The 25,022-nt window shown below is 43.0% G+C and overlaps 1 protein-coding gene across 2 annotated transcripts in view; it reads right to left on the bottom strand.

Moving 5' to 3' along the window:
• The window catches only part of MYO5C (myosin VC), a 127,622-nt gene that overhangs the window by 99,648 nt on the left and 2,952 nt on the right, over positions 1–25,022 (bottom strand). For both annotated transcript variants that reach the window (XM_047766327.1, XM_047766329.1), the window contains exons 2-5: positions 10,672–10,782; positions 6,218–6,383; positions 4,927–5,071; positions 1,052–1,208 (exon numbers count right to left, since the gene is read on the bottom strand). In XM_047766327.1, coding sequence (XP_047622283.1) covers positions 1,052–1,208; positions 4,927–5,071; positions 6,218–6,383; positions 10,672–10,782 — 579 coding nt within the window. The remainder of the gene's footprint in view (positions 1–1,051; positions 1,209–4,926; positions 5,072–6,217; positions 6,384–10,671; positions 10,783–25,022) is intronic.

Below are 25,022 nucleotides of genomic sequence, written 5' to 3'. Positions count from 1 at the left end.
GCACCCACATGTTCATTGCATCACTCTTCACAATAGCCAAGATATGGAAACAACCTAAATGTCCATCAACAGATGACTGGATTAAGATGTGGTATATATACACAATGGAATACTACTCAGTCATAAAAAAAAGAACAAAATAATTACACTTGCAGCAACATGGATGGAACTAGAGACTCTCATCCTGAGTGAAGTAAGTCAGAAAGAGAAAGACAAATACCATATGATATCACTTATATCTGGAATCTAATATAGGGCACAAATGAACCTTTCCACAGAAAAGAAAATCATGGACATGGAGAATAGACTGTGGTTGCCAAAGGGGAGGAGGAGGGATTGGGATGGATGGGGTGCTTGGGGTTAATAGATGCAGACTCTTGCCTTTGGAATGGATTAGCAATGAGATCCTACTGTGTAGCACTGGGAACTATGTGTGATCACTTATGATGGGGCATGATAATGTGAGAGAAAAGAATGTATACATGTATGTGTAACTGGGTCACCATGCTATACCGTGGAAAATTGACAGAACAGTGTAAACCACCTATAATGGGAAAAAAAATCATTATATAAATAAAAATAAAAATAAAGTGAATGTCACAATAAAGCAAATTACATGAATTTTTTTGATTCCCAGTTCATATAAAAGTTATGTTTACACTATACTGTAGTCTAGCAAGTGTGAAATAGCATTATTCTAAAAAATCAATGTACACACCTTTACCAAAAAATAATTCATTGCTAAAAAATTCTATCATCTGGCCCCTCAGTGAGTAATAACTTTTTCCTGGTGGCAGGTTTGAAATATCGCAGGAGTTACCAAAACCTGACACAGACATAAAGTCTTTTGGAAAAAAAATGCACTGATAGACTTGCTCAGTGCAGGGTTGCCATAAATCTTATATTTGTTAAAAAAAAAAAAAGCAATCTCTGTGAGGCACAATAAAGCAAAGAGTAATGAAACAAGGTATGCCTGTACACACAAATCAGCCCACTTATTTTTACATATGCTGTTGCCTCTGACCCCACCCCCCCCTCATGGGGTACACACCTCAGTTATGGGGTTTGATGCCAGAACCTTGTCTTCCACATGAGCATTACTGCTGGACTTGCTGACGGTGGCAAAGTATCTCATGGCATAGCGAGCAGATACTGTCTTTCCAGCTCCTGACTCCCCGCTTACAATTATTGACTGATTTTTATTGTTTCTAAAGCAAATAAATACAAAGGTTTTTTTAAATATTGTTTTCTTCCTATTAAAAAGGCAAATTACATTCATTACGAAAAATGCAGATAAGCCAGAAGAAGGGACTTTGTTTCATCACTCTAGAGTAACTATTTTTAAACATACCAGTGAATTTCCTTCCAGTCTTTTTCTCTGTGACCCTGCTGAACACACAACTTGTTTCCTGCGATATCTCCTGTATTAAGAGTCCACCAGACCAGTACCAAATCAATCGCTGATCCACAAGGAGGACTCACAGGACTCAGCGCATATTTCTACTCATGGCTAAGACTGATTATACCAAAAGGGTACAAAGCAAATCAGCAAAGGGAGAAGGCACACGGGATCAAGTCCAGAGGAAGCCAGGTGTAAACTTCCAAGAGTCCTCGCCCAGTGGAGCCATACATTTACTTTCTATAACAATGGATTATAACAATACACAGGAAACACTGTCTACCAGGGGAGCTAAAAGAGACTCACAGTCCAGGGTTTTTACTAGGATCTGGTCACATAGGCATCCTCTGCTATCACACATCCAAATTCCAGATGCCCAGAAGGAAAGCAAGTGTTCAGCATGAACGACACTGTTCACACAAACCGTTTAGGTACCCCTCTCATCAATTAGGAAAACGTGGGAACCTCCCAGAAATCCAAGGTCCCAGAGGCTCTTCACAGACCAAAGCTGCAAGCAGATCTCTTAAGCACAAGCGTCTCAGGTCTATGTCAATGCCTTTCTGCATATCCCCACTTAAATATAAAAACACTTTAAAGACATTATTTGGAGAGAAATTACTTGAAATATGCTTGGGAACATGTGTGCTCCATAAGCCAACACGCTCTGTTACAAAATTTAGATATCCTAAAAAATGCATTTAACTTTTCATGTCATAAGATTATGATTGTAAAAGCTTATTATAGTGCCATCCTAGCACCACTTATGTGGCAGGTACTCAGTGAATACAAGGATTCTCATTTAAGCCTCAGAAAAATCCTATGTCACATACTATATATCCATTTTACAGATGAGTCAAACAGTGACTCAGTGAGGCACAGAACACACAAGCCTCCTTATGAACACTGAGAAGACCTGGTCCTAGAAGGGAAGATGCTGAGGGGGTGAATAATCCTCCAGGGTCTCTCAGCCACGTAGAGCAGGACTGGGGTTATTAAAGAGAGGCTCTCCTGAATTCCAGTCCAGCCTCAGCAAGTCCAACAAAGACCTGCCTTATGTTTGGTTCTAATACAGTTAGACATATCTCCAGAGAAAACTGGCTCTTCGACCTTGAACCTGGCTCAGCCCCACATCTCCAATGAGCTCATACTGTGGCAGCAGCCCTGGCCTATCAGGCTCTGAGTCACACCCTAATCTTGCAGATGTCCTGGAGACCTGCAGGGGCCAGGGAAATACTAGAACCATGGATGTTTCGTCATTGTAAGGAAGCTTTCTGTGGCAGAAGCCAAAATAATTGGCAATTTTTTTTTTCCTTTTAGAACTGCACCTGTGTGATATGAAAGTCTCCAGGCTAGGGGCTGATTGGAGCTGTAGCTACAGACCTACACCACAGCTCATGGCAATGCCAGATCCTTAACCCACTGAATGAGGCCAGGAATCAAAACTGAGTCTTCATGGGTACCAGTCAAGCTGCAATGGGAACCACAAAGTGGCAATTTTTTTTCAGAAGCTCCAAAACCTTTTATTTTCTGGCACAATGAGGCTTGACTGCCCTCTGCTCATAAGTCTCTACACTACCACCAGGGCTCAGGAAAGGGAGATTTTACAACATTTGTCACAGCACGAGAGTAGGCACAGGGCAGATCCAGGTCCAGCTGGTGTTCTCAAGAGCAGAACCTGGCTTGGCTCCCAGCCTCTAATGCATTTATTTGTAAAGGAGAGGGAGTCAGAGTCCCTTGTGGCCTAACCAGTGCATTGAGGCATGAAGGGCACCTGCTAAGCTTGAGGACATGGGGCTCCTGGTGTCCCAGGTTACTAGTTATTAATTGACAATTTTATACCCAACATCTATTCTTTCCTTGCTTCTTAGGAACTAAGCTTCAATTGTTAATGGGCATGTTGCTACCCATATGAAAGACTACATATCCCAGCCTTCCTGGTAGCTAGGCATGGTCATATGAGGAGGTCCTGGCCAATGAGCTGGGAGCAGAAGTGTTCTGTGGGGCTTCTGGGAGGTCTCCTCAACCAGCAGTGTTCCTTCCTTTGGAATACTCTGCAGTCTAGATAAGAGAGAAGAGGGCTGAGCACTAGCTTTGTCCTAAGGATGAGGGTCCTGCCCCAAGGATCGGGAAGCTGAAAGACATTGATATCTGAGGACATGGTAGAAATGCTGTGTTAGCTCTGGACTGCCCATCAGAATTCTCTGTAGGAGAGAATCATGCATTTCTTCTTATTTAAACCGCTATTATTTTTTCCCGGTTATAAGCAGTAGAACTTGTAATAGATACTCTCTGAGCACATAGCTCACAGATTAGGACTCTGAGGCTGAGGAAGATCAGAGGCTATGTCCAGGGTTACGCAGTAAACAGTGAGCAAGACCCTGAAGCTGAGGGAGTTCAGGTAGGGCTGTGTCCAGGGTTATGCAATAAATAGTAGCAGGAGTTCCTGTCATGGCACAGTGGAAACAAATCCATCTGGGAACCATGAGGTTGCAGGTTTGATCCCTGGCCTTGCTTAGTGGGTTAAGGATCCGGAGTTGCCATGAGCTGTGGTGTAGGCTGCAGACATGGCTTGGATCTGGCATTGCTGTGGCTCTGGCGTAGGCCAGCAGCAACAGCTCCGACTGGACCCCTAGCTTGGGAACCTCCATGTGCCATGGGTATGGCCTTAAAAAGGACAAAAAAGACTAAATAAATTAAATAAATAAATAATAAATAGTAGCAGATTCAGTTCCTGTCTCAGGTCTTGATCTGTGAAATAAGGGTAATGAAAGTGGCTCCATTTCACAGAGGTGTTGCAAGACTAAAGGAGACCACAGTGAAAGTTCTTTTGCAAGCTGTAAGGATCTACAAAGATCCTTTCAGAGATGAGGATGTTGAAGCCAAAATAAGATAGTTATGGGGGAAACAAATTACATATGGAATCAAAAAATCTGAGCGCAAATCCCAGCTCTGCCTTTCTCTTGCTGGGTGACCTTGGATGGATGGCTTCAAATCTGTCATCTGACTGCCTCATCACAGGCTCTTCTGAGGGCATTCAAGATGATGTGTGGGAGGATGTGCATGGTGCCTGGCCCACAGGAGTCTAGTAAAAAGTGTTTGCTAGCTAAACAAGAACTCCACAGGCCATATAAAAAACAAGTGGAAAAATTAGAATAAAGTCCAAGATCTCCTATAGCTGAAACCTGTCATCATATATCATTAGAGTCTGCTGCCTTGGATGGGTGAAAAAACTTAAATATCTCACAGTGGAGAATAAATCAATTTTCTTCCAACCAAACACACTGCAAGAGAAGCGTCTGCTATTCCCAGATTGGCAAGACAGACTTGATTACCTAGAAGGGGCAAAACTAGGAAACTTGGCTTAGACAGGGCAGTTTTATATAACAGTCATTTGCTACTTGGTAAAGCAGTCTGCTCTACCACGCACCCGCTCTGGTCTGATTGATGGTCTCCCTACCACTGTGAGGGCCCAAAAGAGGTAGTAGTGTGGGGTGAATAAGAGGAAGCCCTGCCTGGCAGGAGGCTACCTGGCCATCTGCTTGTAGGCCTCTTCTGCCACAGCAAATATGTGTGGGTCCATATCACCCATATTCTGCCCACTGTAGGCATGGATGATGGCATCTCCATATATTGGCAACTGCTTGTAAGGATTCATGGCCACCAAGATGATTCCTGGAGAAAGATGGTAAATAAAATGGTGAGATTCTGGAGTTCCCATCGTGGCTCAGCGGTTAACAAATCTGACTAGGAACCATGAGGTTGTGGGCTCTATCCTTGGCCTTGCTCAGTGGGTTAAAGATCCAATGTTGCTGTGAGCTGTGGTGTAGGTCACAGACATGGCTTGGATCTGGCATTGCTGTGGCTCTGCAGTAGGCCAGCAGCTGCAGCTCCTATTTGACCCCTAGCCTGGGAACCTCCATATGCCATGGGTGCAGCCCTAGAAAAGGCAAATAAATAAATAAATATAAATAAATAAATAGATGTGATTCTTACTGTCACCTCTTTCTCCAGGTTCTTTGGAGAAGCCTCAGCTCTGCCACTTATTAAACCTTCTGTGTGCCATTGGGCAGTTCACTTAGTGCTTTAAATCTCAGCTCCCGGATCATGTCACCTACATTTCTAGGCTACTCTGAGGATTAGAGGACATGATACATGGCAATGCCCTAAAACTGAGAGACTCTCACAATTCTCAGTGTAAACATAATGATAATATCATTGCCCAAAATAAGTAATAAACTTATCAAATCCATTGAGAAACTCAAATACGAGCTTTTTTCATGTATGTTTGTCTTGGTAGTCAAATTTCAATTTTTGTTGAAGATTCTCCTTGCCTAGATAGTTCCTTTTATAACAAACTCTCTACGATCAAATATCTGGACCTTTTAGATAGAAATCTGGGCAAATGTTTAGGTGTGATTATACATTTTTTTTTTGGTCTTTTTTTTTTTGCTATTTCTTTGGGCCGCTCCTGCGGCATATGGAGGTTCCTAGGCTAGGGGTCGAATCGGAGCTGGAGCCCCTGGCCTACGCCAGAGCCACAGCAATGCGGGATCCGAGCCGCGTCTGCAACCTACACCACAGCTCATGGCAACGCCAGATCCTTAACCCACTGAGCAAGGGCAGGGACCGAACCCGCAACCTCATGGTTCCTAGTCGGATTCGTTAACCACTGCGCCATGACGGGAACTCCTGATTATACATTTTGATAGAAGTCAACATTACTAATATAAACACAATATAAAATGTAATCAGAAAGCTCTAGAGAGCAAGCATGAAGTTTCAGGGTCATTCCTTCTTTCTTAGAATTGCTCTCCTTACCACTGTAGGTGTAAATGAGTTTGGATTCTGCAAATCGGATTCTGAGATTATGAAGCACTGCAGGCTCGTGGAGATAGCTGAGGGCTGTGAGGTCATTCTCACCCACCAGGATGTCAGGATTACGAAGTGGAGGCAAAGATTCTGGATCAACAGAATAATCCATCTCCTGTGGATAAAGATGAATTTAAAGTTCTGGAAATAAAAGATTTTTGGTGTTTCTGCTGAATCACAGTCCTTTCTTTTCTACCCCTCTTTGGAGTGATCCCTGACACTCTGAAAAACAAATTTATGTACATCAATGAGAAAATCATCTTTATGGCTGACTTTTGGGAGCCACACCAACAGATGTGTGCCTTAGGGTTTGTCACTCGCCCTCTCTGGACCTCCCTTCTCTCATCTGTGAAAAGACTGGCTGGACCAGATCAGGGGTCCTCAGAGTTGCAGAGGCCTCAAACAGGGCTGACAGGGAAGCCACCTGGTCAGGGACCCAGGCACCCCAACTCAATTCTACCACAGGGGCTCTACTTAAATGTGATTTAGAAGTTGGGTGCCATCAAAGTTTCCATTTGGAAATAGAATTCTGTTGCTAAAATGACACAATGATTGAAGACCCCTTGAAGTTCTAAGGTTGCTGAATCTCTGTTCAAAGCTGACATACTTGGAGTTCCGGTCATGGCTCAGCGGAAACAAATCTGACTAGCATCCATGAGGATGCGAGTTCAAACCCTGGCCTCACTCAACGGGTTAAGGATCTGGCGTTGCTGCAAGCTGTGGTGTAGGTCACAGACGCAGCTCAGATGTAGTATTGCTGTGGCTGTGGTGTAGGCCAGGGGCTACAGCTCTGATTTGACCCCTAGCCTGGGAACCTCCATATGCCAAAAAAAGAAAAGAGAAGAAAGTTGACATACTTGGTGAGAAGTGTCTAAAGGAGACCATGTGGGTGATGGTCTCTCTAAGACAGGCCTCCTATGCAGCTGACTCCTGTCTGCAGCCTCCAGTGTTCCCAAGGTCTCACATTCCCTACTGCAGGGCTGCCTACTTCTATTATCCTCAGCCTGGGCTAAGGAAATGGCCCAGGATGGCCTCTCTTCTGCTCAATTTCACCAGTGTGTATTCCTAAAGTAGCTGCCTGAGAAGAATCAAGGCTAAGTCAGCATGCCTTGTGGGCCTTCCAAATGTCAGAGCACTAAGGGCCTTTATTACCACCTGTTCTATGTACCTTCACTTTCATTTCATAGCTTGGGAAAATGACTTGAGCAAGGTCACCCAGCAGGCTTGTTTCTTTTCCATCTTCCCAGGCTGCCTTCCTTTTCATACATGGTCCTGGACCAGCAGCACAACATGACCCAGCCATCCCTTATCAAGAACCCACTCTGGGAGTTCCCATTGTGGAGCAGTGGTTAACAAATCCGACTAGGAACCATGAGGTTGCGGGTTTGATCCCTGGCCTTGCTCAGCGGGTTAAGGATCTGGCGTTGCTGTGAGCTGTGGTGTAGGGCTCAGACACGGCTTGGATCCCACGTTGCTGTGGCTCTGGTGTAGGCCGGTGGCTACAGCTCCGACTGGACCCCTAGCCTGGGAATCTCCATATGCTGCAGGAGCAGCCCTAGAAAAGGCAAAAAGACCAAAAAAAAAAAAAAAAAAAACCCACTCTGCAGGTCCAATGCCAAGTACTCAGCACTGTTTTTTCATTCAATCCTTGAAAATGGTTTCTAAGGAGGGCATGACATACCCTAACAGTTAATAAGCCAGGTTCAGAGAGGGTAAGCTCCTTGTGCAAAGTCACACAGTTATTATGTGTCTGGCTGACTCTGAAGCTTGCATGGTGATGCCTCTAGTTAACAGTAACAGGGGTTTGGTTTGTTGGTAGGTCTGTTTTCCATTAAAAGAGCAGCTCAGGGCCATCCAGAACAACTGGGCATGGCTCCTCATAGCAGCTGCCTGCTCTTTACCAATGCAATTATATTTACTGACCTGCCCCAAGCAGGATATTCTTAAGCTACACACTTTTGAGAATAAGATAAGGAAAAGTACTATTCACATGTAAGTTTAACTTTCCCTGAGTTTTTCTATTATCTGTTTTAAATCAACAACTTTTTTTTCCCAGTTTAGCCATTGTGTGCATGAGTGTGTGTTGTGTGTATTATGTGTGATATGTGGGAGAAACAGAGGGAGATAGAAAGACAAACAAAATGAACAGTTGTTGGGGAATGGGGAGAAAGTGTGAATGTAAAGAACATAAGATTGACAGTTGGAGACAGAGGTGACATTTTTTCCACACAAAGCAGGCTTTGTCATTGGAAGTATAGACAGAGGGTTAAGTTAAAGAGCAGGCTGGCTGCCTGCCATCTTACCTGCCTCTCCTCTTCCTCCTCCGGGCAGCTGGTTCAGGGCCAGGAATGTGGCCACCTGAAGCACTGCTCATATTACAAAAGCAGCTAACTGCCACTGCAGCTGCTGCCTTGAGATTTTTCTCCCCAAAGCCATCTGATCCATAATCAGAACACTGACTACGCAAAGGAGATACTCAACTAGTGCGCCAAGGAGTTTCTGATGGGAAAGGAAAGGCTTAAGCGGAAACAGCAGCTCCTCTGCTTCTTGTATTTGCACCCCTCTCTCCACAGGAATGATCTCATCTGATCTTCGGCAGCCCTGTGATGTGGGACTGTTACTAAACTCACCTCATGTGGGAGAGGTCAAGGGTCGCTCACGGACTTAGTGAGCGGCTGTGGCAGGATTTGAATCCAGATAGTCTCATTCTATGGGATGTGCCCTTAACAGCTGTGTTTGTCTTCCCTCTCAAGATCTCAGGAAATGGCTCCTGAATCCAGGACACTATGTCCTGTCTTTACAGAGATCATTTCCATGCCTTGGAGATTCCAGCATTTTTATATTCATGTGATATTCCCCAGACTAATTCTAACATCCACAAAGCCTTTGTCCAGCTCTGCACCAAGATACTGGATTCTCAGCACAAATGAACATCTCCTCAGAAAAGAAAATCATGGACTTGGAGAAGAGACTTGTGGCTGCCTGATGGGAGGGGGAGGGAGTGGGAGGGATCGGGAGCTTGGGCTTATCAGACACAACTTAGAATAGATTTACAAGGAGATCCTGCTGAATAGCATTGAGAACTTTGTCTAGATACTCATGTTGCAACAGAAGAAAGGGTGGGAGAAAAAATGTAATTGTAATGTATACATGTAAGGATAACCTGACCCCCTTGCTGTACAGTGGGAAAATAAAAAAAATTATTAGTAAAAAAAAAAATCATAATTTGCAATGTACCCAATTTAGGAAGTTGTAGATTATTTGCAGTTGAAAAATAGCCTGAAAATGATTGTTGGCAAATCTTATCTAGATTTTTCTGAATTTATTGTTGCTAAACACAAGAACTGAAAAATGAAAAATATTCCTTTTGTACAAAAGCATTTTCTTTCTTGTAGATCAGACAAGAGCATAGGAAACCACATGAAGAATTATGGTTCATTTATGGGTCTAATGAATAAACTGATGTGAAAAAAAAAAAAAAAAGATACTGGATTCTAAAAACCTAAGGTCAGCCTAGTGATGGATCCAGTGGGATGTCATTACAGCTATGGTGGGAAAGGACAACTCATGATTGATACCTAAAGCAAAGGTGAAATCTGCAGAAACTGGTAATCGAAAGCCATGACTGGCCTTTGAGAACAACTCCTCATGGGCCTGCTCCACCATGGGGACAACCACCCATGGTCTCACTCATCCCTTGCCTCTCCCTCACCACGCTGGCACTGCAGAGCCTCTTCACAATGTCTACGAAGCAGGGCCCTCTTGTCCCCTGTCCCATCTCCCATGGTTCCTCCAATTGCCTTTTATGCTCCCTCCAGGATGTCCCATTTCTTACTTGTTTCTATCCATCCACAGACTTTCTCTCCCTCTATTCTCCCTCTATTTGCAGTTGAAAAATAGCCTGAAAATGATTGTTGGCAAATCATTTCCTTTCCTTTCCTATCTCCCTCTCCTTTCCTTTCCTATCTCCCTCTCTGTGTCTCTTCCCCTTCCCATCTTGATGTTTTTTGTCTTGGGCTTAAACTACTTCCTGCCCAAGTTTCTCTTCATCCAGTCTCTGCACTGAGACTCATGAAACCAAAATGGAAATAATTTTCCAGCATTCTCCCCACAATGCTGAACCCCTGAAAGGTAGCACAGAGCAGAGCCCTGTCTGCTGCATTTCATTTGAGAGAGTGACACAGGCTACTTTATGGTGTCATTAGGGTGGGGTGGGGGCAGGGCAGATGGGGAGGGGTACACACACCTGGGTGGAGCCACAGCACCAGCTGACCATTGCAGGTGCTTGCTCATGTGCCCTCCTCTGGGATGCTCCCACACCAACTATCTGCCTGTTCCCCTGCCCCACACACACCCCAGTTACTCCTTTATCCATCATGGTGGCTATGACTGAAGATCCTCACCGTGCCATCCTCCAGCAGGAGTCGTAGGACTTTGTCGCCAATTTTATAGTCCTTTGCTATTTCAGCAGACTTCCACACTTCTTCAGGATCCGGAATCCAAACCCTGTTGTACTGACCACAGAATAAGACAGGCTTAATTTCAGCACTTTAAAAACAAAACACAGGAGTTCCCATCATGGCACAGCACAAGTGAGTCCGACTAGGAACCATGAGATTGCGGGTTCGATCCCTGGTCTCGCTCAGTGGGTTAAGGATCTGGCATTGCCATGAGCTGTGGTATAGGTTGCAGATGCGGCTCGGATCTGGCATTGCTGTGGCTGTAGTGTAGGCTGGCAGCTACAGCTCCGATTCAACCCCTAGCCTGGGAACCTCCATATGCCACTGGCGCGGCCCTAAAAAAAAAGGACAAAAGAATAAAAATAAAAAAATAAAAAATAAAAACAAAACACAAATCATTAGTTGATTAGACTCAGGGGGATTTCTTTCTGTCTGCTAGATCATTAAATGCATTAGGAATACCTTAACTTAATTTTTGCCTAGGAGGTAAGCTTTAGTGTCTTTTCAATGCATCAGGCCTAGCTGCCTCATTTCATAAGTAACAGAATTCCCAAAGCCCCCCCTAAATACATCTTGAACATGTAAAGCCTGAGAGTGGAAAGGAAATCGGTGAAATCAGAAATCTTCATGGGAAGATCTAATCATTGTCTGCAGGAGTTGAGCAGTGGAATCTGGTTCACCACTGGTGGGCTGTGGAGCTCTGGGCCAGAGACTTAATTTCTTATGCCTCATTTTTTTTCCTCATCCTTAAAATGAATACAACAATACCGACTTCCCGGGTTTGCTGGGAGCTTAAACTAGACTGTGCAGTTGACAGCACTTTGCAAAGTGCTATGGAAATATCATTATCACAGTCTTATCACACTGGTCAGCCTCCAAGGATTCCCTCTGTGGGAAATGTGGAAGTTCCCACCGGGCTCAGTGCTTACGTACAAGTCCTTAGGCAGAACCATGCTGCTATGTGCTGGATTGTCCCCCCAGATTCATATGTTGAAGCCTTAACCTCGAAATGTGAGTGTATTTAGAGGTAACATCTTTGAGAAGTAATGAAAGTTAAATGAGGTAATAAGGTCCTGATCCAATAGGATTAATGTCCATATAAGAAGAGATACCAGGGAGTTTACACATACTCTCTCCACTATGTGCACAGAAAATAGGCCTTTGGAGTTCATGGTGAGAAGACAGCTGTCTGCACCAAAGGGAGAAGCCCCTACTAGACACCAGTCCTGCCAACACTTCTCAGCCTCCAGAACTGTGAGAAAATAAACATCTATTGTCTAAGCACCCAGTCTGTGGTATATTGTCATGGCAGCCCAAGCCAACTAACATACACATCTAATATTCACACCCTGGGAAGGGGACAGGCTCTCTCCAGAATTCACCATTGGCACCTGAATGTTGCTTAAGATAAACACAAGGTAATTGCCACGTCCTTACACTGCAGATGTCATAGAGGCCCATGATTCATTCCTCTCTCTCCTCCACCCACGCTGTCAGCATCATGCACTGATGATGTATCACTCTCACCCAGACCTCACATCTCACCTTCTGTGGTCACCTCTTGGTTCACTTGTTCATTCAGTCGTTAATTCATTTCTTCATTCATTCAAAACCTAGGCGTCTATTATGTGTATGTCTGACACAATGCTGGGTTACCAAGAAGGAAAGATCTCTCCTCTTAGTCATCATGGTCTTCCTACTAATTCAGGCAGTCTCTAACCTGAAGCTGCAGGTACATCTGTGTATGTTTGTATCTCTCCGCTCACATATTGGTGGTTTCTATCAGTGGGGCACCCCTACAGGATATCCCAAAGTCCTAGGACATAACCAGGCCAAAAGGAAAAAGATTGGGAAGCACTCATGTAGAGACATTAAGCAGCACCTAGGAAAGCTCCTGAATCCCAAAGGCTCAATAGCTCACAATCCCCATCAGCATCTAACTCTCATTTCCCAGAAAAAACTGGCTTCAGGGCCTCCGGGTTCTCAGCTCCACTGCAGAGCTGAGACGAGCACCCAGTCCAGTCCTGCACCTATAGTGGCATCTCCTTTCCACCTCCTTACACTCACAGGCCAAAGGAATACTGATTCTTTGGCAGTGTCCCTCACTGGGAAAATGGACTTTCTGAAGGAAACTGTCAAGTGTGTAAACTCTTGTAACAGGGGACATTGTACCTTTAGGAGACAAAGCTGCACTTGTGCCAAAGTGCCATCCAAGTACAATCCCTGGGCACTGAATTGGCACCAGGCACCGTCCTTCACTCTGGGGAAAGTTATAAACAAGACACTATCCTTTGTGAATCTCTGCTTCTTCATAGCTGAGAGGGCAAACCCCATGACCTAATGGTAACCTAGACATGGTCTGTTGGTACATTTCCACCATGAAGGAATATTCCTTTGGGGTGAGAGGTCATACCTTCAGGAGTTTTCACTTACAAAAAAATTCTGGGAGTTCCTGTGGTAGCTCAGCAGGTTAAGAACCCAACATAGTGTCTGTGAGGATGTGGGTTCTCTCCCTGGGACCCAGTGGGTTAAGGATCCATCTTTGCCATGAGCTGTGGCACAGGTCACAGATGCAGCTCAGATCTGGCACTGCTGTGGCTATGGTGTAGGCTGGCAGCTGCAGCTCTGACTTGACCCCTTGCCCAGGAACTTCCATATGTCCCAGGTACTGCCATAAAAAGAAAACAAAAAAGTTCTGGGCAGTAATTATGACATTTTACTTTCTTCACTATAGTTTTATTTATTTCCTATAAATTGCATGTTTTACTTTTATAATCAGAATATATAATCTTTAAAGGCAAATATCAAAATATATGTTCACAAAAAGACTTGTACACAAATGATCATAGTAAATTTATTCATCATGGTTAACAACTAGAAACAGACTCTATGTCCACTAATATGAGAATGAATAAAAAAGATAAAACTGTGGTACACTCATACAATGGAATATTACCTACCAATAAAAAGAATCAATTACTGATACAAGCAAGAACATGAATGAATCTCCAAAGTACTAGGCTGAGTCAAAAAAGCTGTACACAAATGAGTACATCCTGTATGAGTCCTTTAAATGAAGTAAGAGCAGGTAAAAGAAATACACATCACGTGAGGGAAAAATCAGAACAGCTGTCTCTGGGGGTATGAGGGGTCAGAAAGGGAATCTTGTGGGGTGATGGCAACATTCAATACCTTGAAGGGGTTTGGGTTACATAGGTGCACTTTTCTTTATTATCCTTCCTTCCCTCCCTCCCTCTTTCTTGCTTCCTTCCTTTTTCTTTTTCTGGCCACACCTGCAGCATATGGAAGTTCCAGGGCTAGGGGTCAAATCAGAGCTGCAGCTGCCAGCCTTCACTACAGCCACAGCAACACCAGATCCAAACTGCATCTGCACCTATGTCCCAACTTGCAGCAACACCAGACCTTTAACCCACTGAGTGAGGCCAGGGATCAAACCTGCATCCTCATGGGTACTAGTCAGGTTCTTAACCTGAGCGGCCACAATGGGAACTCCAGATGCACTTTACAGACCTAAGATTTGTGCATTTCACTGTCTAGAAATTTTACACAAAGGACCAAACAAATATGGAGCTCTTAACATGCTAAAATAAGCATACTAAAATATTTAGGAGGAAATGTACTGCTGCAATTACCCTAAATGCTTCAAAAAAGAAGATCAGCTGAGGACTGGACAGAAGGATAGAAAGATGGATAGACCTGTGATAAAACAAAAATGTTAAGGTATTTGCCAGAATATAGGTGGTAAGAGATGCTCACTGTAAAATTTCTTCAATTTTTTTGAATACCTTAAATTTTCATAATAAGAAGTTAAAGGAAATAAAGAATAAGTATAAAACAAAGTTTGGGGAATTCCCACTGTGGAGTATTGCTGTGAGTTGTGGTGTAGGTCGAAGACACAGTTCAGACCTGGTGTTGCTGAGGCTATGGTGTAGGCTGGCAGCTGTAGCTCCGTTTCAACACCTACCCTGGGAACTTCCATATGCCATAGGTGCAGCCTTAAAAAGAAAAAGAAAAAAAAATTCTTGCTCCAGGACTAGACTAGGACAAAGTTTGTTGGGAGCACATCTATTAATCTATGAGCTAATTAATATAAGATGCCTCGCTTATCAAACAAAACATATATGTATATCACTGGCTGCATATCAATCAAGACTACCAAAGTTATTTGGGTTGCTTTAATTCTTGACAGATAGGTAAGAGCAGGAGCTTACTGAAATGAGTCATACTTGTGAGAAGAGAAGGAGGGAAAGGGGGAAAGGAAAATGGAAGAATGACCTGGCAGGTGATAACACATACTCAGAGACACACACCTATGCAAATAGGTGGACAGATGCCTCACAAACAGACACACCCCCACACTCCACACAAACTTGTTGCCATGGGCTACTATATTCCACATAAGGTTTGCTATTAAAAGCATTTATCACTAACCTCATAAAGCTGATACCGTTAGTACTTTTTTATTAGATATTTTTATGATAATTTGGAATATCCCATTTATCAGAACTTGGCAACTATAGAATTTTACAGCTGAAAGAGTACCAGGATATTATCTACTCCAAGTTGTCTGTCAAAGTTCTTCTTCTTCTTTTTTTTTTTTTCTTTTTCTTTTTAGGGCTATACTGAGGCATAGGGAAGTTCCTAGGCTAGGGGTTGAATTGGAGCTGCAGCTGTCAGCCTACGCAGCCGCAGCCACACTGGATCCCAGCCGCATCTGCGACCTACACCACATCTTGCAGCAATTCTGAATCCTTAACCCACTGAGAAAGGCCAGGGATAGAACCTTCATCCTCAAGGATGTCAGGTTCTTAACCCGCTGAGTCATGACAGGAACACTTCAAAAGTTCTTTTTAAAGCTGATGAAAGCTTGCTTCAAATGAAATGGTAGGAGTTCCCGTCGTGGCGCAGTGGTTAACGAATCCGACTAGGAACCATGAGGTTGCGGGTTCAGTCCCTGCCCTTGCTCAGTGGGTTAATGATCCAGCGTTGCCATGAACTGTGGTGTAGGTCGCAGATGTGGCTCGGATCCCGCGTTGCTGTGGCTCTGGCGTAAGCTGGCGGCTACAGCTCCGATTCGACCCCTAGCCTGGGAACATCCATATGCCACGGGAGCGGCCCAAAGAAATAGCAAAAAGACCAAAAAAAAAAAAAAAGGCAAATGAAATGGTAGAAGCCCACCATGTCTTGCTGTGGTCCCTCAGGCACTTCCATGGAAGCCTGGAGCTCTGAGAAGCGATGCAAAAGTCACTAAGCCAACCCAAGGCCTTTGTTTCACTGATCCCCATACTCAAGCCCAGAGAGGTCGATAATTCACCCAATACCACACAGAGAATCTCAAGGGCCAGGACTCCATGGAGTCAGGCCCTAAGATTTCTTCTTTGAACTACTTGCTAATTAAATGAGTCTAGCCCTGAAAATAATCCTGAACACTCAACTGCAACTATCTACTGAATAGTGCACAGGCTGGTTTGTTTCAGCTAAAAGTAGCATTAAATGTTTCAGGATATGCAGAACTAAAAGTCTGCTTCTCTTCTGTTGTGAACACAATGGCCTCCCCAGCCCTGGATTCCCCAGGTCGCCTTCACCCACCAGGCCTGGTGCCTCTGCCAGCAAGGCTGCGCACTGTTTAGGGCCCCACAGCTGAGACCCAGCCTGGTAAGTAAACATGCCCAAGTTTACTCGGTTCCACCTCAGTTACACCCATTCGGTCTCCCCCTCCTGCCTCACATTCCTCAACCCATGAGGCAACACTACATCCAGAGGGAGAGTGAACTTTACAGCATTTGGACAAACAGTGTGACTGGATCTCATGTGACCTCCTCAAGGTGGCTCCTCCCATTGGGGCAGGAGCCTCCAGATTCAGGCCAACTCGCCAGGGGCCACTGGCAGCAGGGCCAGGAGAGAAGAGCAGTCTGCCTCCCACACCTTTCCTGAGGAGGGAAATGCAGGTCCAGGGAGGCTTGGGAATGAGACACAGGCATCAGAAGCACTGACCCTCAGAAGTGGTACATCCTCAGGAACAGGTGGAATCTGCCTACCCCACATGCTTAGATGAGATGAGCATGACATCTTCTCTTGTCATCTGCCTATCTAAGAGGTCTACTGGCATCAGCCACCTTAACTGCCTGAAGACTTTACATGCTGTACAGATGATGGGGATTTTCTTCCTAGCCACTCCCTGGACTGGAAGGGGGTCTCTGCATTCTTGGTCAACCAGGTGGGAGTGGCAACACTATACTCCCTCTCTTCCTCCTCCTCTTTACTCATTCCTCTGCTCCCCAGCCTCCTTCCTTGTCCCTCCAGGTCCTTCCCAGCCTCTCCTCATGACAGGGTTTCTGGAGAGTTTCATCCATTTCTAGAGCTTCCACAACTGCCCTGGGGTCTGTGCAGCATTGGGCCTCCAGCCCAACCTCTCAGTGGATCTAGACTATGCTTCCAACTGTCTCCCAGAGGTCAGCCCCTACATGTCCTAGGACACTCAGAGATTCCAAGCTCGAGTGATCATGATGTCAAATCCAAACTGGCTTCCTCTCCTCAGTTCTCTTGCTCCTCTATTCAGGAAACTGGGACAGTGCTGGACACTCCCTACCTGATTTTCTCCACCCCCAACAACCAAATCAAATGGTCATCAGGTTCTAGAAAGCCTACATTTTAAAGAGGTCTCATCTGTCTGCCCTATCTACCCCCAATGCCTTGGCCATCAATCAGTACCCCCCGTGCTGACCCCATCAATTGTCTCTTGACAGGTACCACTGAGTGCTTCCTTAACCTGGCTGAGCACTGGTTTCTGTGGACATACAGATTCCTTTACCCATACCTAAATCAGAATTTCCATGGGTGAGGCCCAGCAAGATGAAAGCTCTAAAAGAGTCTCCCCTTAGGGATTTTGATGAATGTCCTTGCTTGAGAGTCACTGTCCTAAAAGTTTTCCTACTCAGGTCTCACATTCTTTTCAGTCCAGCCTCTGCTTGCTGCCATCCAAACCACTAGCAGTTTCTAGAGCATACCAAGCTCTTCCTCGCTCTTTGCTATGCATTTCTGTTCCTCCAAGCCGTGGCACCACCTCTCTCTCCCACCACTGAGCAAACTACTCTGAGCTGTCAAGAACCAGTTCAAGACTCCCATTTGCAGTACTTTCCTCACTTCCCTCCATCCCAGGCAGGAATGGATGCTTCCTCTTGAGAGCTTTCTCTGCCCCTTCCCCAGGTTTCAGGTAACTTCCCATCTCCACCACTGGCGTGTGAACTTCAAGAGTGTTATTTTAGTGCCCTAGAACCCAGTAAAATGATTTCTCCATGGTTATCACACCATAAATATCCACTGAACAAAAATGAAAATTCCCAATAGTTCAGTTGCACTAATTAAAGACTAAACTTGGTATTTTAGTCTTTTTTTTTTTTAATTTTATTACAGTTGGAGTTCCCATTGTGTCTCAGCAGGTTAAGAACCTGACACAGATTCCCTGAGGATGTGGATTTGATCCCTGGCATCACTCAGTGAATTAAGGATCCAGCATTGTTACAAGCTTTGGCGTAGGTCACAAACATGGCTTGGATCTGGCATTGCTGTGGTTGTGGCAGCTCCCATTTGACCCCTAGTTTGAGAACTTCCATATGCTGCATGTGTGGCTGTAAAAAGAATGAAACAAAGCAAAACAAACAAAAAATTGTATTATAGTTGATTTATAATGTTCTGTCAATTTCTGCTGTATAGCAAAGTAACAGTTATTTATTTATATGTACTTATTTATACACACACACATACACACTCTTTTTATCATATTATCTTCTATCATATTCCATTACAAGTGATTGGATATACTTCCCTGTGCTATAAAGCAGGACCTCATTGCTTAGTATTTTAGTCTTTATAGCCCCTTTTTTACTCTTTTGAAATACCATATATAATACAATGGATAAATCTAATTTTTCAGGGTGGTTAATGACATACAGAACTTGAAAAGTTGTTTAGAGGAGCCAAATGTAAAGTTATTAAACTGAATTTTCACCTTATTTTATACAAAGACCCTGGACTGCATTTCTCTTGACCTTGCACATCTGAGTTTCAGCAGAACTTCCATGAAGATATCTAGCAAGTTCCTTAAGCACAAGGGAGAGAAAAAGATGGGTGAAGGATAATATAATTTATGAGTATGTGGCTAAAACTAGTCATAGCCTGAGTCCTGATTAAGTAGAAAAAGCAATTTAAGAAAGGTCTTTAGGAGCATGCTACAGAGCTTTAACACCTTACAAACCATTTATCACTTTCACCGATATATTAGATAAAAACCAGAACACGTGTGTCAAATATGCAGCTGAAATGATTAGCTAAAGACGATCATGATTTTAAAAGGCTTCAGCAAGCTGTAGAACACCAAACATGATGGAAAATTTAATAGGAGTAAATGTAAAGTACAACATTTAGATGCCAAAAATTAATTGTATTTACAATAGCATCAGCATAAAAAAAAAGCTAATTTTTTAAGCATTAGGTGTCAGGTATTATGCTAAGGACTTTACACAGGTTATTTAATCTTTGCAATGACTGGTAAGACTTAAATCCATTCTCTGGGTGTGGAAACTCAGAGAGGTTAAGGAACTTGCTCAGAGTCATCCAGTTAGTAAGCAAGTTAGTAAGCAGTTAGGAAAAAGACTTGAATGTATGTTCCAGGACCAGCATGTAGCATCTCTCCTTAAAACAACAGAACGTTGACTTCATGCAAGCCTGCATTGAGGACAGCTGACAGGAGGTTGAAGTCCCATAAGTTCCATGGTACTCGTGGCTGAGCAGACCAGATCTAGAGAACAAGTACCACTAAGGTGGGTATCAAGGAATTGAGATTCACCCAGAGGAAGGTGGCCTTGATGGTGAAGGGTCTGGAATGATGCTATAAGAGAAAAATTAGTGGTACTCTCACTTTCCTCAAGCTTTCAGTGGTGTCCATATCTAAGTATCTCCGTATCTTGATACAATTCCTGGTACCCAGCATCCGGTCCCCAACTCCTTTCTGAAGCTATCCCATGCTTGGTGCCTTTCTTATATCTTCAGATTCCAGTCCTCTACTGGTTCCATCCTTTCAGTCTGTGATCATGCCCATGTATCCCCTCTCTCCCTCACAGTCCTACTGAAAGAGAAGCAATGTCAAGGACCTCCTAGTGGCCAAATCCAATGACGTTTCCTCAGTCTTCATCCTCCTTGACTTCTCTGCAGCTAGAGAACTGCCTGCTGAATTGTTAGTCATTAATACACCTGGTCTTCTTTGTTTGCATATTTTATGTTTATGGTCACAGAGCAGATACATCTTTGTGCCCTCGTTTTTCACATAACATTAACATTTTCTCATGTTGTTATGAATTCTTCATAAGCAGCATTTTTAATGGCTTCATACTATTCTACTTTCTATAATTTGCTTAACTCTAGCCCTCTTGTTAGACACTAGGGTTGGTTCCATTCTGGTTACTGGTAAGAAAAAATCTAATAAATAACCAGATGTTAGGGGAGGCAGCTAAAAAGTGGATGGACTTTCCAAAAATCTATGTAGGGGGGAATGATCAGATCCCTTTAAGAGAAGGAAGATGATAAGGGTGGTTGAATAAGGTGGTGATAGTAGGAGCTATTAACAATACAGGCTTTTATCAAACTCTTAGAAGAGAACATAGGCAAAACACTCTCTGACATCAACATCATGAATATTTTCTCAGGTCAGTCTCCCAAAGCAATAGAAATTAGAGCAAAAATAAACCCATGGGACCTCATCAAACTGAAAAGCTTTTGCACAGCAAAGGAAACCCAAAAGAAAACAAAAAGACAACTTACAGAATGGGAGAAAATAGTTTCAAATGATGCAATGGACAAGGGCTTAATCTCTAGAATATCCAAGCAACTTATACAACCCAGCAGCAAAAAAGCCAATCAACCAATGGAAAAATGGGCAAAAGACCTGAATAGACTGTTCTCCAAGGAAGATATACAGATGGCCAACAAAAACATGAAAAAATGCTCAACATCGCTGATTATAAGAGAAATGCATATCAAAGCTACCATGAGATACCACCTCACACCAGCCAGAATGGCCATCATTAATAAGTCCACAAATAACAAGTGTTGGAGAAAAGGGAACCCTCCTGCATTGATGGTGGGAATGTAAACTGGTACAGCCACTATGGAGAACAGTTTGGAGATACCTTAGAAATCTATACATAGAACTTCTATATGACCCCACAATCCCACTCTTGGGCATATATATCCGGACAAAACTCTACTTAAAAGAGACACATGCACCCGCATGTTCATTGCAGCACTATTCACAAGAGCCAGGACATGGAAACAACCTAAATGTCCATCAACAGATGATTGGATTCGGAAGATGTGGTATATATACACAATGGATTACTACTCAGCCATCAAAAAGAATGACATAATGCCATTTTCAGCAACATGGATGGAACTAGAGAATCTCATACTGAGTGAAATGAGCCAGAAAGACAAAGACAAATACCATATGATATCACTTATAACTGGAATCTAATATCCAGCACAAATGAACATCTCCACAGAAAAGAAAATCATGGACTTGGAGAAAAGACTTGTGGCTGCCTGATGGGAGGGGGAGGGAATAGGAGGGATCGGGAGCTTGGGGTTATCAGATACACCTTAGAATAGATTTACAAGGAGATCCTGCTGAGTAGCATTGAGAACTATGTCTAGATACTCATATTGCAACAGAACAAAGAGTGGGGGAAAATGTATATATGTAAGAATAACTTGATCCCCATGCTGTACAGCGGGAAAAAAATTTTTAAATTATATATTAAAAAAAAGAATACAGGCTTTTAATCTTAGCTTTGTCACTTCTACGTAACTTTAGGCAACTTACTTAATTTGAGCCACTTGCAAAAATGGGATAGCAATATTTAACACATGGCTTTGTTTATTTAGATTAGATGAAAGACATTCTGAGAATAAATTTCACAAAGTTCTGAGGATTGCATCGGGCACATAGGTACTCAGTGACTATAAGATAACAGTGACTGTCATCAACATTACTATCTTCATGGCCATAGCTCTTTCTGAAAGCTGAAAAACTCATTCATTCAAGCATGCACATATCGTTTGTTGAACCCCTACTGCCTCCTGTACTCTAGAAACTCTTGTTCAACAGGGGAGACAGAGTTAAGGAGCCATTTTAAGTCATCATGAAAGTGCTCAGATGGAGAGACTGACTGCAAAGATTTCTCAGAAGAGGCACTGCTCCATGATGTGACTGACATGGGGTTAATCTCCAAAGTATACAAACAGCTCATACAACTCAATACATATTAAAAACAAAACAAAACAACAAAAAAACAGAAGAGCTCAAAAAAGAGCATGACATACAGATGGCCAAAAGGCATATGAAAAGATGCTCAATATCGCTAATTATTAGAGAAATGCAAATCAAAACTACAATGAGGTATCACTTCATACTAGTCAGAATGACTACCATCAAAAAGTCTACAACTAATAAATGCTGGAGAGGGTGTGGAGAAAAGGGAACCCACCTACACTGATTCTGGGAATGTTATTTGGCGCAGCTACTATGAAAAACAGTACGGCGCTTCCTTAAGAAACTAAAAATAGAACTACCATATGATCCAGCAATCCCACTCCTGGGCATATATTTGGAAAAGATGAACACTCTAATTCAAAAAGATACATGCACCCCAATGTTCACTGCAGCCCTATTTATAACAGCCAAGACATGGAAGTAACCCAAGTGCCCATCAACAGATGAATGACTTAAGAAAATGTGGTGTGTATATACATATATATATATATCTCATTAGCCATAAAAAAGCAGAAAATATGCCATTTATAGCAATATGAATGGACCAATATGATAGGACCTTAATATCATATTAAGTGAAGTCAGAAAAAGACAAGTATTATGTGATATCGTTTATATATGGAGTCTAAAAGGTAATATAGGAGTTCCCGTCATGACTCAGTGGTTAACAAATCCAACTAGGGACCATGAGGTTGCGGGTTCAATCCCTGGCCCTGCTCAGCGGGTTAAGGATCCGGCATTGCCGTGAGCTGTAGTGTAGGTTGCAGACACGGCTCAGATCCTGCGTTGCTATGGCTCTGGCATAAGCTGGTGGCTACAGCTCCAATTCGACCCCTAGCCTGGGAACCTCCAAATGCCATGGGAGCGGCCCAAGAAACAGCAAAAAGACAAAAAAATAAATAAATAAAATAAGTAAATAAAAGGTAATGTAAATTATTGCAGGATCATATGGTAGCTCTACTTTTAGTTTTTTTTTTATTTTTTAAAATTAAAAAAAATTTTTTTTTTTTTGGCTTTTAGGGCCACACCCATGGCATATGGAAGTTCCCAGGCTAGGAGTTGAATCAGAGCTATAGCTGCCAGCCTACATCACAGCCACAGCAACGCAGTATCTGAGCCACGTCTGTGACCTCACGGTGATGTTGGAGCCTCAACCCACTGAGAGAGAGCAGGGATTGAACCAGCAACCTCATGGTCACTAGTCAGATAGGTTTCCACTGAACCACTAGGGGAACTCCTATTTTTAGTTTTTAAAGGAAACTCCATACTCTTCTCCACAGTGGCTGTACCAATTTACATCCATTCCTGGGCATATATCTAGCGAAAAACTTAATTTGAAAAGATACACGCAACCCAATATTCACAGCAGTGCTATTTATAAAAGCCAAGACATGGAAGCAACCTAAGTGTTCACTGATGGATGAATGGATAAAGATGTGGGAGATTTTCTATTTCACACATAGAATATTACTCAGCCATAAAAAGAATGAAATAATGCCATTTACAGCAACATGGATGGACTTAGAGATTATCATACTAAGCAAAGTCAGACAGAGAAGGACAATTATCATGTGGAATCTAAAAAATACTAATACAAATGAACTTATTTATAAAACAGATAGACTCACAGACATAAAAACAAATTTATGGTTACCAAAGGTGGTTGGGGGGGAATAAATTAGGAGTTTGGGATTAAGACATACACAGTACTATATATAAAACAGATAATCAGAAAGAATCCACTGTATGGAAACTATATTCAATGTCTTGTAATACAATATACCTATAATGGAAGAGGATGTAAAAATAGTGTATTATATATATAAGTATATACATATAACTGAATCAGTTTGTTATATATCTGAAACTAACACAATATTGTAAATCGACTATATTTTGATAAAATTTAAATAATACAAATGAATGTATATACAAAGCAGAAACAGATTCAGACACATAGAAAATTTATGGTTACAAAGGAGGGGGATGGGAGGGATAAATTAGGGGTATGGGATTAAGAGATACAAACTATTATATAGAGAATAAATAAGCAATAAGGATTTACTGTGTAACACAGGAAAATATATTCAATATCTTATAATAATTTATAATGGAAAATAATCTGAAAAAATATATATAACTGAATAACTTTGTTGTACATCTAAAATGAAACACAATATTGTAAATCAGCTATACTTCAATTAAAAAAAAAAAAGAATAGGCATTGCTTAAATTGAATTTGGAAGGTGCAGGTTGCTGGTGAGCAGAGCAGACAGATACTGTGCCAAGGCAGTGAGTAGCGAAACTGCTGGAAAGCATTGCAGGAAGGCAAGAAGTCTGGCAGAGCATGAGCCAAGGTAGGAGCTGGCAGGCAGCAGAGATGATGCAGAGGTAGGGCCTTGTGGCTTGTCAGTAAGTCTGAAAGTGACAGGAGCTTCCGGAGGGGCTCAAGCAGAGAATGGCCTGACCGGTTTTTCTCAGAGAACTTTCAAAGAGTGAAAGTGCTGAGTATCAAATGCTCTGAACATTTCTAAGGCATGTTGTCAAATAGCTTTTGAAAAGGGATGGGTCATTTTATACTTCAACTGGCAGCAATGACTCAACACACTTCCTCCTAGGAGTCCCCTTTCTCAGAACCTCTCTTCTTGTGGGTCCCATGCAGGCTCTCCTGTGTCCTCCTCCCAGTGATGGCTCTGGGGCCCCTCTACCTCCTCTCCCTCCCTGTACAGATGCATCCCCACCATCCTGTCTTGGCCCTGTTCCCTCTCTTGACGAGGCCCTCACTGCCTGGGCTTCGACGGTTACCTCTGGGCAGAAACTCCTGGCCCATCTTCCACACCAACCTCCAATCACCCAGGGCCCTGCCCGCTGGGAGATCCCTCACCACCTCAAGCTCTGCAGATACAAACTTTGCCTCATGACTGACTTCCCTCATATCTCCTCCTCA

Source organism: Phacochoerus africanus, chromosome 2 (assembly GCF_016906955.1).
Source record: "Phacochoerus africanus isolate WHEZ1 chromosome 2, ROS_Pafr_v1, whole genome shotgun sequence".
Taxonomy (NCBI): domain Eukaryota; kingdom Metazoa; phylum Chordata; class Mammalia; order Artiodactyla; family Suidae; genus Phacochoerus; species Phacochoerus africanus.
This window is presented reverse-complemented; position numbering and strand designations above follow the sequence as displayed.